Source organism: Cyprinodon variegatus, unplaced genomic scaffold (assembly GCF_000732505.1).
Source record: "Cyprinodon variegatus isolate N-32 unplaced genomic scaffold, C_variegatus-1.0 Scaffold561, whole genome shotgun sequence".
Taxonomy (NCBI): Eukaryota; Metazoa; Chordata; class Actinopteri; order Cyprinodontiformes; family Cyprinodontidae; genus Cyprinodon; species Cyprinodon variegatus.
In genome coordinates this window covers 167,541-180,419 of record NW_015151014.1, presented here as the reverse complement: position 1 = coordinate 180,419, position 12,879 = coordinate 167,541, and the positions used below count along the sequence as shown (strand labels likewise).

The following is a 12,879-nucleotide window of genomic DNA, read 5'->3' as shown; positions in this document are numbered from 1 at the left end:
CCTATGGATTAGGAACGGGATGTCACTTAAGCTCATATGTGAGTCAAGGCAGGTGAGCAAATACTTTTGGCAATATAGTGTATATATATATATATATATATATATATATAGTATTTTGTGTTTTTTTTAACTACTTAACAGCTTTTAAAATTATTAATAATTATTTAAAAATTAAAAATGGCATTCAATTACCTGATGAGGTTCTTTCCCAACCTTAAGTATAAATTTGTCCTTATTGTAAGCAAAAGAAAGTGGAGCCCTCTTTCACAGCGCTGACCAACAGTGTGCAGAGAAGGGTAGAGAGGGGACTTCACAGTGTTATTCTATGCTCCATACATTTGAAGAACATATGCTTACATTGGGAATGTCTCTAACATATCAGTAAAGGGATTTGAGACTTCAAGAATGACATGTTAGACAACTTAAATGACTGACTGCTAGTCAGAGAGGGTGTTATTAGAAAAGCTCCAAATATAGCATCAATGAATTCAAGCTTAGAACGAAAAAAGAAATCAAAAAAAGATTTGATGAGATCCAGTACAGAACATACCTAAATTAGCAGTGTCACATCATAATGTTTACATTATGATGTGACACTGCTAATACAAATACAATTGTATTCTTTGATAACATATTTCTTTGCCCTCTCTCTTTAGAAATGACACATTTTTTTGTCTGCCTGCAGATTTTTGGCCCAGTCCAGCAAATAATGAAGTTCAAAACGATTGAAGAGGTGATTGAAAGGGCCAACAACTCAGACTATGGTTTGGTTGCCGCTGTTTTCACCAGTGACATCAACAAAGCCATGACCATAACCACAGCCTTGCAGGCCGGCACTGTGTGGTGAGTTTGGTTTTCTGTAAAAAGCTCAATTTTTCATGTGGGAAAAATTAAACATTTCAGCCGTCCAGAACCTGTAAACTGACACCACACTCTAACTATTTTTACACACTCTGGGTTTTTTTTTTTTTTTTCACCCACAACTCACAGAAATGTGAGATGGAATTTGTGAGAACAAGATTCTGTGTAATCAGATGTGTATGCAGGAATTATACAATCACTTGTTGAGTTCTCTCAGGGTTGTTTGGTTTCATTTGTAATTACCTTCAGATGGTTACGAGTAATAGCAGAAGTACAGCTAACACACAGCATCTGCCAGAAATGTTTTGCTGCCTTTACCTCCGTGGTCTGGTAGCTGAACAAACATTTATATTACAACTTTGTCCTTCAGTTTTCATGTAGCATAGACTCACATAACCATTACATGTTAAACATATGTTATCAAAGTATGTATGATACCCAAAATCTACATGAAAAGATTTACTAATTTAAGAGGAAAAACTTTAATTCTGTAAATTTTACCAGCAGTAATGCGTGTTTTTTAGTATTACCTAAATTAAGTTGTCTTCATCCGAAATCATTTTAACAGTTCTTTCCCAGCCAGTTGTAACTGAACTCATTCGAGCAGCACCAGGATTATTAGATGGGGTTCAACAGGTTATAAAAACAGCCTGTAGTGATGACTGCGATATATTTCAGAGCTGTCTTCCTTAATGCAGCTTATGTTGTACTTAACTTTGAAGCTAACCATAGGAGTCAAATGCATCAGACTGATCAATGCTTTGTGTATTTCCCAGGATAAACTGCTTCAATGCTCTGAGCACACAGTGTCCGTTTGGAGGATACAAAATGTCTGGCAATGGACGTGAATTGTAAGTATAATATATATATTTTTTGCCTTCCCTATGTACGCAAGTTAGCCATAATATCTCTGAAATGGACTTTGTGTTTCAAAACAACATTTCTTCAACTCAAATAGCTCTTTAAAAAATTGTAGTATTTAATATGTTTTGCATCTGCAACAGTGTACAGTTTAAGAACAATTTTTATTTAGACCATTTAACAACGTTGTAGTTCTTACAGTCTAATCTTGACAAAGGTTGTTGGAGGCCAGAAGTTAGCATGAATTTACTATTCATTCAAACAATTTGAAAAGATAAAGATATAGATATTTCTTTAGCTTTTATAGGCTAATTCACAGCATGGAGTTAAATTGCAGCCATACTTGTTCTTGGATTTGAAGAAACGTTTCCAATGCAATGTTTGCTATTGTGAAATCATTGACAATCTATAGAAAAGAAAGCGGCATTTATTAAAAAGAAATATATATATATATATATATACAGTACTATTGCTATTGTTACATTTAAAGAAAAAGAGAGGGGCGTTAGCAGATCTGAGTGCAAAAAGACAAATACAGGGTTTTTACAATTTATTTATTTGGGAGGAACAGGTAGACTTTAAAGACAGATTGCATTATTTCTGCAAACTATTGTGTGGAGCCTGTTAATGCAATTATACCATTTACTTAATTCAAAGAAAAAAATAAACAGACAAAAAGAAAAAGGTATTTCCTGTTTTGCAGCAATTAGCTTACAAAAATAATGCGTACCCATTTAATGAAATTTAAGAGAGTAAGTATTAAAAAGGTTATTAAAAAGGTTATTTGTCTTGTATATAGTTCATGTAAACATCTGGCCTAGGAGTGTATATTATCTTGCATAATCAAAGCTATTACTGTTTCCTGTTTTAGAGGAGAAAGTGGCCTAAGGGAGTACACAGAACAGAAGACCATCACAATGAGGATGGTCTGCAAAAACTCTTAGAGGCGAACACTTCACCCAAAGGAGACCGTGTCAACTTCATCGCCACACTGTCCTCAGCAACAGACCACAACAACCGTCCAAACTAAATCTCTCTCCCTGGTTGAATTCAGGCCATATTCACCCACTGCCTGTGGTCTCTCCCATTAACTTAGCCCAGCGGTCAGCCGTTTTCCCCACAGCTATATCCATTGCGCTCATATGGTATACCTCCTCCACTAACGACACTAAAGCACTCACAGAGATGATTAGGGAGGCCTTTCTGACTGCGTGGTCCAATAACACCACCCTACCCAGCCGCTGACCCCCGACCGTTCCCCACACCAGGTGCTGGATGCTCAGAGACTCGGTCGCTGCACTTGCAATAAGCCCTTTACTAGCTACTTGTTATCTGAGGGGAGGTGGTTTTTCTTTTTGCTGTGCGGTATGATTGTCAAAAACTTATGTGTCATTTACTTTGTTAGAATTTGCAAGAGCATGCCAGCTCATTCAAGACCACTGATATTTTTTGTCAGCTTCAGCCATGAAAAGATAAAATGTTAATTCAGAATTTTAATTGAATGCTAATTGTCTTTGTTTATATATTAGCTCATATGACCTAACACTGTATGTAAACCTTTGACCTGCATTAAGATGTTAAACTCTTAAAAAGCATTTTACTCTCACTTGTTAAAAAGAAAAGCAGAGTAGATGTATTTTAAACTTTTGTAACTGATATCATTGATGTCCATCTATGTCTGTGTTTATGTTTCTACAATCATATGGTATAAAATTATAAAATGACTGTAGTTTTTTTTCAGTAAAACATTTTTTTCCTGTAAAACGAGTGAAAGTGTGTTTCATCATTTATTTAGATCTCTGTGTTAACATTTGCTCCCAAAGTCATGCTTTCTTTAATCCTTTTTTATGTAATCTGTAACATGAAACCAATATGACCAAATAACTATAAACATCATTTAAAATTTGCCACAGTGCTTTTAACCAGTATTGAAATCCCAAAAAATGTTTTTCTTTGTTGGTTTTAAATATCAAGCTTATCCGATACGTTTTAATATGAGACAAAGATGACTGGAGTAAATACAAAAAAAAGATAATAATAATATAATAATTTCAGCTAAGATGGAATAAAGCTATCCAAAACAACCTGTCTGTGAAAAGGTAATTTACCCAATGCTAAATCATGAGTTCGCTTGGATAAACATGCCACCCTGCCACAGCCAGTTCTGATAGTTGCTAGAGTGGTAGAGTTACGAAATTATTAAAATAGAGCCAATTTAACAACATTAAGTAGCATATAAATAATAATAGATTAAATACTGACACAAAGAAATTCAATAGCAGATATAATTCAAAAGCCATGCAGAAATCAGACTATATGTGAAGTTTTTACTTCACATATAGTTTGATTCTCTTTTTAAGAGTAAGAATACTATAAAAACCATCATACATATGATTTTTATAAACAGAGGATCTTCTTTTTTCCAGCTGATCTAAAACACAACCAGTTTGATCTGATCAAACCAGAGCTGCGTACCTTTGGACACAGTGCATTTAAATGTCGGATTTTTAATGGCTCAAAATGATAAACGTCATCTCACCTTTGGAGTTTGGTTTTGTTCCATCAAGAAGTTCGATTGTGATCTAAGGTGACATAGAGTTTTCCCAGCAGAGGATAGTACTGTAATGACTCAGAACAGAGGGACCTAGTATTGAAAGCAAGACAGACAGTGGGAAAACTCAAAAAGCCGAAACTGCAGACCTGAGGTTGCAGCAGCTAGGGCATCTAAGACAGGAACCTCTACAGCAGGGTTGTTAAAGTGGTTCTAGAAAGGGCCATGGGGCTGCAGGTTTTCTTTCCAACCAAGCAATAGCACACCAAACTTTATTTATTTCATCAAGTCATCAGGTTGAGATTGCACTCATTACTGGAGTCTGGTGTGGTTGAAAAGAAAACCTGCAGCCACACGGCCCTTTCTGGAACCCCTTTGACACCCCTGCTCTACAAGAGAGAAACACAGGTTAGTGACCATGGTAATCTGATGGAGGATGATTCTGAACGCGTGAGTCAGTAACCTGGTTTGACACTTTAGTCCGTGCCCAGAGAACGAGGATGATTCCAGCCTTTCGGCCGACAAGATGCAGCGGACGCAGTCAGAGAGTTCCAGATGCTGAAGCCTAGAAGGCAGCAGAGCTGACAGGAGACCCAATCTAAGCAAAATGAAGGAAGGCAGGAGCTAACTCTGAACATCCCGGACCGGTCGCCAGTCCATTGCACAGCGACAATGCTGGACCAACAGGCAAACACACCCACTAATAGCTAAAAGTGAATTAGAGACATCTGTGGCAGGAAGCTTGCCAACCAATGCATGTAGGTGTTGTGAAAACTCTATTTTTTTCTTATATTAGATGGTACCATTTTAATGTTCTGTCAATCAATCAAAGAAGTCATTGAACCCTCTTTATATTTTTCATTACACATTATCTAATATATAAGACTCTAACATAGAAATAACAATCTTGAACAACAACATGCTGCAAAAGATAAACTAGTCCTGTTTATTTCTGTGAAACTGCCCTCACATCTCAACTACAAGCCACTGCTATGAAATCTAAGTGACAGAGAAATACATTGGAAGCAGTAATAAGGCCATATTGTCAAGTGTTTCATTAACTGCACCCCATACTTGAAAGGGATTGAACCATGGCATTAAGACTGTAGTTGGATTTACTCAGAGAGGGCAGTAGAGCCTTTTTCCATTCTTTATTTGCTTTTAAATCCACAAACTAAAGGCAGTAATTTTATGAATTATTTTATTTTTTAACCTCTTTTTAATCTTTCTTAGGTGCAGGAATCAAATAAGGGTTTTTTTGTGTGAAAATGTTGTCATTAAAACATGTAGATATATCACCAAGGCCATTGCAATTGAAAGTTTTTGGTTGCAAAGTGAGAAAATGTAAAAGTGTCCTAGGGGTTAGCATACTTTTGCATATAAGTGCATCTTCAAACCACTTGAATATTGTTAGAAGATGGAAAGACTGGGCTTTAATGAAAACCCAAGTTTTAAAATAAGGTTTATTAGGCATAAAGATCAATATTATTTAGAATTCGAGTAAAAATATAAAGGCTAGATTATCATGATATCATAGGTCATTTATAACGATTCACTTAATAATCTCAGCAATATTGTACTGATAACAAAGAAAAGGTTTGAAGTTATATATTTGTTTATTTATGTTGTTCTGTCTGCCCAATCTACCTGGTAGGTAGGTTCACACAGGTAAGAAACCTATAAAATCATTTTGATCTTTTGCAATCTCAAAATTGGAGAGAAGTCAGCTTGGATGTGCCTGTACTGATGATATTTTTCTACAGTAAATTTCACACCCCCACAAAAAGGAAGTTTTTATTCTTCTGATGTTGGGTTACTTCAGACACACCATTGTGTCAGAAGACCTGTGTCAGTCATGACCTATAAAAAGGGGAAAGGGTAGTACATTTAACCTTAGAGACAGGAGGTTTCTTAATAAAAAGTCCTGGGTTTTTAATCCTTAATGTCTAGCTGAGTTGGTCTCAACTTTGGACTTCTTTGGAGCAAGTGAGAAGTGAGAGTAATTACGTCATATGACATTAGATAACACAATCCTCTTGTTTTATTTTGTGATTTAGTAAGTAAATCTTTATTAATCATGTAACTTTTACCTTTTCTCTTCTGTCAGTGTCAATGCTCAGAACAGAACAGTATTCAAAGCAGATAGACAGTATGATCTCTCTGTCAAGTCTTGGTTGAGGTTTGGACCCAAATGCAGAGGCAGAGAGGCTGAGGTGAATACTTGTAGTTTTAATGAAAAAATGGTTAACAAAGGCAGTCCAAAAATCCAACTAAAATGTAACAGACCAGAACCATGGAGACATCAAGGGAAAACACGTAGAAGAAGCCAGGGAGAGACAAGGGGAGATGATTGCAGCGATGACAGGACCAGCAACAACAGAGGACAACATGAGAACTAAAATAAATCTAGAAATTACAACAAAATAGGAATTGAACCAATAAAAACTAGAAAACAAGGAGCAAAGTAAAGCATAACATAACCAAAACCATGACACTCTCTAAATTTTTTTATTTAAAGTAACGGATCTGCAGTGAACAGCAGTATAAGTTATTGGCAGTACAATAACTTAAATTATATCATTGTACTGGGTCATCAAATCAATTCAGTTTAGTTTGTCAAATAAGCTGCCTGTAATGTCTTTAAAGGTCCAGTAGGTGGCAGTATTCTTAGAGACTGTATCAACGCAGTATCAATACCGTTTTTGCAATGTGTCATTACGCTTCAAGATGTCTCATTAACCCATCACTACAGTTCCAGGTTCGGTAAACAGGAAAATCCAGCAGGAGGCCAGAGACAGTTCAGGCAAACAGCTTAGAATGGGTAAGGGCAGGCTCAGAGGTCCACGGGTTAAGATAAGGCAATCAGAGCACAATCAAGTATGCTAGAGAACTCTCACCACGAGCTCAAATAATCTGGCACTGATGACTGGAGGAAAAATGTAGTTTAAATATAGACTGAGGAAGATGAAACAGATGAGCAATACTGGGCAGAGCTAGGCAGGTGAATGAAATGAGTAATCAGGCCAGTCATCAGCGCCAAGACCATTACAAGCAGAAGCAAAAAGACTTTGATTAAAAAAAATATATAAACCCCTGTGAGTCATTAAATAATCAAAGTGAGTGTATATATATAATTTTAATACTGTAAAAACGGCAGCAACTCGAATTTAGGGGACATTTTTTGTGCCAAATTTCCCCTGACTCTACTCTTGGAGAACCCTCACATGGTGGCACCATGAGGGACACTGTCAAATCCCATCTCCAGGTCCACAAAAAAACATGTGGACAAACTTGCATGAACCTTTAAGCACCCTGTAGCGGGTGTAGAGCTGGTCCAATTTTCTACGGCCTAGATGAAAACCAGACTGCTTCTTCTGAAGCCAAAGTTTGACAATATCCTCTCCATCACCCTGGCATAGGCCTTCCCGGGGAAGCTGTTCTGTACCCTATTAACAAAAAAGTTTATTGAGAGACTCTTCACCATTTTTTTTTTTTTTTTTAGCTTAGGAGAGATTTAGACCTGATTTCCTTTGTTTCTCTAGGCCATTGACTAATCACTTGATCAAACCATAGATCTGGTCAAGCAAACACTTAAGTTCGCACTTGCAAGTGTAGGATCTCCAAAATCTTAAAAGTTTGCAGGATTGTTATAACCAAGCTGTTTATCTAAATACCAAAAAGAACTTCTTAAAAAAATAAAAACAAATGTACCTAAAACATGTTGATTGTTGAAATGTATATTTTTGGTGGAATTCGTATGTGGAAGGGATGGGAAAACACTCTATGGAGTGAGAGCTTAAGGAAAGACATTTCTTTTCTGAAAGATGTGTTTAAAAAAATACAGAAACCAATATTAAGTGACACATGTTTGCTCAATTGTTATGACTCTCCCCTTTTGGGACTTTAAGTTTTTAGTTTTCAGTTTTCACTAAGTAATTCAGTTTTGTTGATATTTGGTTTATTTTCCATTTTGTGTTGTATCTAAGTCACTCTTTAGTTACATTCTTTTGCCGCCTTGTACCTGTCACCTTTCACTTAGCTCCCTTCTAGTCACTTCCATCCACACCTGCTCCATATCAGTTGATTATTACACCAGTCTTTATTCTGTCATCCAAATATACTCTGCATGTGCAGTTCCTCAGTGCTGGTTCCTTGTTGTTGTTAGTTGCTTCCCCATCTCTGACACCCCACATGAGTTTTTCTGATGTTTGCTTGCTTTTTGGTTCTCAGTATTTTTGTGTTTTTGGATGATTGACTCAGTTTTTTCATTAAACCTACAAGAACTCATCTCTGCCTCACGTATATCTGCCTTCGTTCTTAGAGCCACCTCATCCCCCTTGTTGACACCAACAATCTAAGTCAGCTTCTGATTGGTGGATCAGTTCCTCTTAGTGACTCTTTCTCAGTAAGTAAATCCTGTTATGCACCTGAGTCCACTGCCTCAGACCAAACTTTTTTTTTTTAACTTTTGCAACCAGGTCAAAAAATACTGATCAGCTTGTACCTTCACCAGTATTGTGACAAAACTACAAAACTGTTTTGGTTTTCCCACCATGCAGTATGGGATTGTTATGACCGACAGCGAAAGCTCTCTCTGCCCTGTGCCAAAAACGTATATAATGAGGCTTCAAACCTTAATAGTAAAATGATTAAACTTTTATACAAAATAAACCTCCTAACATCCTTATCCCTAGAGCAGGAACTGTTGCAAAGGTGGAAACCACATTAGGCAGTTACAGCATTTCTAACATTTTCCTGTTGCATGTTTTAGGTTTTGGTGCTGAAAGCAGGATGATTAAGGCTCACAATTTTAATCGATTTAAGTGAGAACTAGACGATAAAACACCTTTCTTCCTTTTTTTTATTCTTCAATTTTGATTTCTCTTAAAGACAGACAAAGTAAAATGTTGATTTAATTTATTTCAAAAGGGAGTTTATATTTCTGTAATCAAAAAAGTTTTATTTTGGCGGTAATTTATAGTTATTAGCCATTGCTTGGTACTTTATTGGATTGCATGTTTCTGTTCATTTTATAACTAAAATGCTTGATTTTAAGTTGTTTAATATTATAATTAATGTTTGATTCCTTAAGATATCCGCTCTTATTTATTTTACCGGATATCTTGGTTGAAGTGTCAGTTCTGTTCTTCAAAATATTTTCATCTCCTGGTATTTCATTGATTATGAATCTCATGGGTTTACATATAATCATCATAATGTAGATTAAGTTGTTAATCTAATGTCTATCATCTCTTATAGCAAAGAAAAATTACATTGTTGTTCTTTTTTTATTGTGTGAGACCATAAAATAGATTAGGTTTTTTCTTTTAAGAATATATGATTAATTTGTAATTTACTAAAATGATGCAAATAAGAAGACATTTCTTATTTGCATCATCTTATTTGCAAGATCTGATTTGCAAGATCTGATTTACGTTTTGGTGAGAACCCTTTAAAATTCCCATTTTTTTAGTGTGTACAAGCCTAACCCCAGAGTCAGGACATGAGCTTGTTAAAAAGACCACACACTGACAGGGACATTCACCCTTTGTCCAGATGTACACTTATCCTTCCAAAACTTTATTGATTTAGTTAATATTCCAGCAAGACCACGCTGGTTTTCCTTTCATCAGTTCTCTTTGGGTATTTTCTCACATGACTCACAAGGAACTGCTGTCAGTGTCTGTTCAGTGTTTGTTAAAAATGAGCTCTTCTTATTTCACTGTGATGCCTTTTAGAAAGAACCCTTTCAAACACAGACTGCAATATTTTAACATTGCTGGGTTGAGGGCGTGAGAGGTCTGATTCTTCTCACTAAAATGTTTTGCAAGTTTTTTTGCACATGCTTCTCATTCCAGTATAGTGAGAGTCAGGTCCAACAGATCTGCAATGCAGACACTCCTCGCAGTGATGCTGTTGTGAGTTAATGTCTGTAAAAATGAAGACGGCGTGCCTGCTCAACATTACAGGAAATAGCAGCTATCGAGATCTTTGTCTTGGAAGTGTGTTACTGTGCATATTTTCCAGAAAGACTTGAAGAAACATGTTTTAACAGTGGAGGAAAAGGGCTAAACTGAAAATTGTTATCAAAAGGATCAATGTGAGGAAGCCAGAGAAATGTTTCTTTCATTTTTAATGTGTGTAAAGTCTTAATAGAGGTGTTCCAATAACACACAGGTTGGTTGAAGGTAATCTTTAGAGAAAATATTTGTTTTTTTTAAATGCATTTCCCTTACTAATTACATACAGGCTAAATTGAGAGAAATGTCTAAAAGCTGAAACTCAGCTTAAGGCAGCCAATAAAACATAAAGTTGGACAAGAGTAACAACGTTATTGATTGCAAAGACAACAAATACAAGGTTATGGTTATTTGTCCAGGAAGATGAAAATGCAAGAAATTTTTTTGACACTAGCAACTTAGGGATGCAACAGGGTGAGACTTTACCAAAATATTCAAACAAACTCAGTTTTATGGCCCACATGTAAAACTTAATCTTCCCTGGTCTTTATTCACTCATAATTACTTTGGACAAAGACAGATGCTAAAACCGCATTTGAGGTGTTATTTTCTTTCCTTAAATTGTACCTAAGGAGAAATGTCAGAGAGAATAAAAATGTTTTGAGTTCGAAACAGGTATAATTTTAATGGTAAGTTCAAGTGCGTATGTATTTTAAATATTTACATGAAAACCACTAACTTTACCCCTCCTGAGAAATACGGGGAGTGAATATCTTCAGATGTAATGATGGCAGACAAGGTCAGGGTCAATTGTTAGAAACAAAATGAGAGCCAGGCTTCAACCATAATTACATGATCTTCCTTAGAATTCAGGTGTAAACCTAATGAAGATCAGGCATATTTCAGTGACTTCTCAGGAGTAAATATTAGGTTCACTGCACTGTTGTCATTCATTGTAGAATGCCTTACTCAACAAAGCTTCAAGTACATAGAATAACAGAAGTATAGCTGTGACACTATAAAAGGCAAATTCAAGAGGAATCTCTTTAAAACAAAAACCTGTACTCTGTCATTAGTACATCCAAATGATTCATAAGGCCTTAACACCTTTAGTTATATATGTCTCATGAAACACATTTGACATTATAAAGTGATATCCTTAAAGACCGGTCAAACCGTTACGGGATAGATAATGTATTAGATGATTCAAGCAATGTCTTGGAATTACTCCAAGGTTAAGTGGCAAGCCTATATCCATCAACTCTTGAATCCCAATACAAATGACCTGGACTATGTATTTATTGGAAGGACCACTTATGAAGCTTGATAAGTATCATTCACCTGTCATTACCCTATGCTCAGAAGGATGATCTATGGGAGACATTTGTATGCTAATCTCACAGTCTGTTCAATAGCTTCAGAGGTTACATTTTGCTGCACAGATTTCTCTGATTTAACCTGTGAGATATAACTTTTTAAAGAAAAGAATTGCTTTGTGATCAATGAGTTATCCATGGTGTGCCAGATTTAATTTGGAACTATTCACTTTATTCATTTGTGCTGTCAGGTCTTAAATGAGGTAGTGCCACTGCAGCTATAAATTTCACCATAAAACATTAGTTTGATGTGACTGTAGTTATACTTGATTAGTGTCTTTTCCTGCTAAGATAGGAAAAGATGCGTTAAAAGGACGCCTATCTGACATGCCTGATCAAAGTTTATTTTAGTTTTACAGGTTCTGCTTATGTTTTTTTTATGTGGTAAATCTAATAGTATTAAGGTAAATGCAATATAAAAGGTCACACTTACTTCCCGCAATGGATTTTGTTGGATTAAAGGAAGAAAAATAGCCAAATGTTTTTTGATTTTATTCTGTTTATTTTTCTTCTATTTTATTATTTAGTTCATATAAAGCACTTTGAATTGTCCATGTACTGAATTGTGATACAAATAAAATTGCCTTGCCTTGCCTTTCCATTTGTCCTATGCAAATAAATCGTTCCTGTTAGAAGGCCCTTTTTTTCTGCTGATGTTGTATTTTAAAGCCTTTTAATGCTGTTTTGCATGTAATAAAATGTCTCATTGTGATAAACATGCAGCCAGGCCAAACCTTGTTCTGTCAACAGACCAGTGTTGGTTGTTGGAGCAATAGCTTGCACATAGTGCAACAGATCACAGCTGCATCTCAGTTATAGTGAAAAGACATTTTAATTGTCATAAACCTCCTCATAAGATAAGGTGTATGAGAAGAAACATTAGTCACACAAATGGGTTTAATATTTATGGGCTGCTCAGTGGGTGCAAAAGTATCTGTTTATTTTGCAAGTCTCTGAGAGTGGCTTGTTCTTGATATTTGGTTTATGAAGAGACTGTTAAAAACTTAAAAAGAAGTGCAAATTATAAACTTTATTCTATTTAGTATAAACTTTATTTCAGTCAGTTACAAGTCTTTGCTCTATTTACATCCCTAAACCTTGTCCAATCATCTCACATTACAAGTAAAAAAAATATTTTTGTTGCAATCGTATGTGATATATATAGCTGTTATGAAATGGGACAAACAATTTATACAAAGCTACATTTAAAACTGGGCTGTGAAATTGCATTTACACCCAATGCCAGTACCATGTAAAACTACCTTTCACT

At 35.7% G+C, this 12,879-nt stretch overlaps 1 protein-coding gene across 1 annotated transcript in view; it reads left to right on the top strand.

Moving 5' to 3' along the window:
• aldh1a2 (aldehyde dehydrogenase 1 family member A2) overlaps positions 1 to 3,459 on the top strand; it is a 13,845-nt gene extending 10,386 nt beyond the window's left edge. Inside the window, exons 7-9 of the mRNA XM_015391836.1 lie at positions 686 to 843; positions 1,638 to 1,712; positions 2,594 to 3,459. Of these exons, the coding sequence (XP_015247322.1) occupies positions 686 to 843; positions 1,638 to 1,712; positions 2,594 to 2,666 (306 nt within the window). The 3' untranslated portion in view covers positions 2,667 to 3,459. The remainder of the gene's footprint in view (positions 1 to 685; positions 844 to 1,637; positions 1,713 to 2,593) is intronic.
• The last annotated feature ends 9,420 nt before the right edge of the window (positions 3,460 to 12,879 follow it).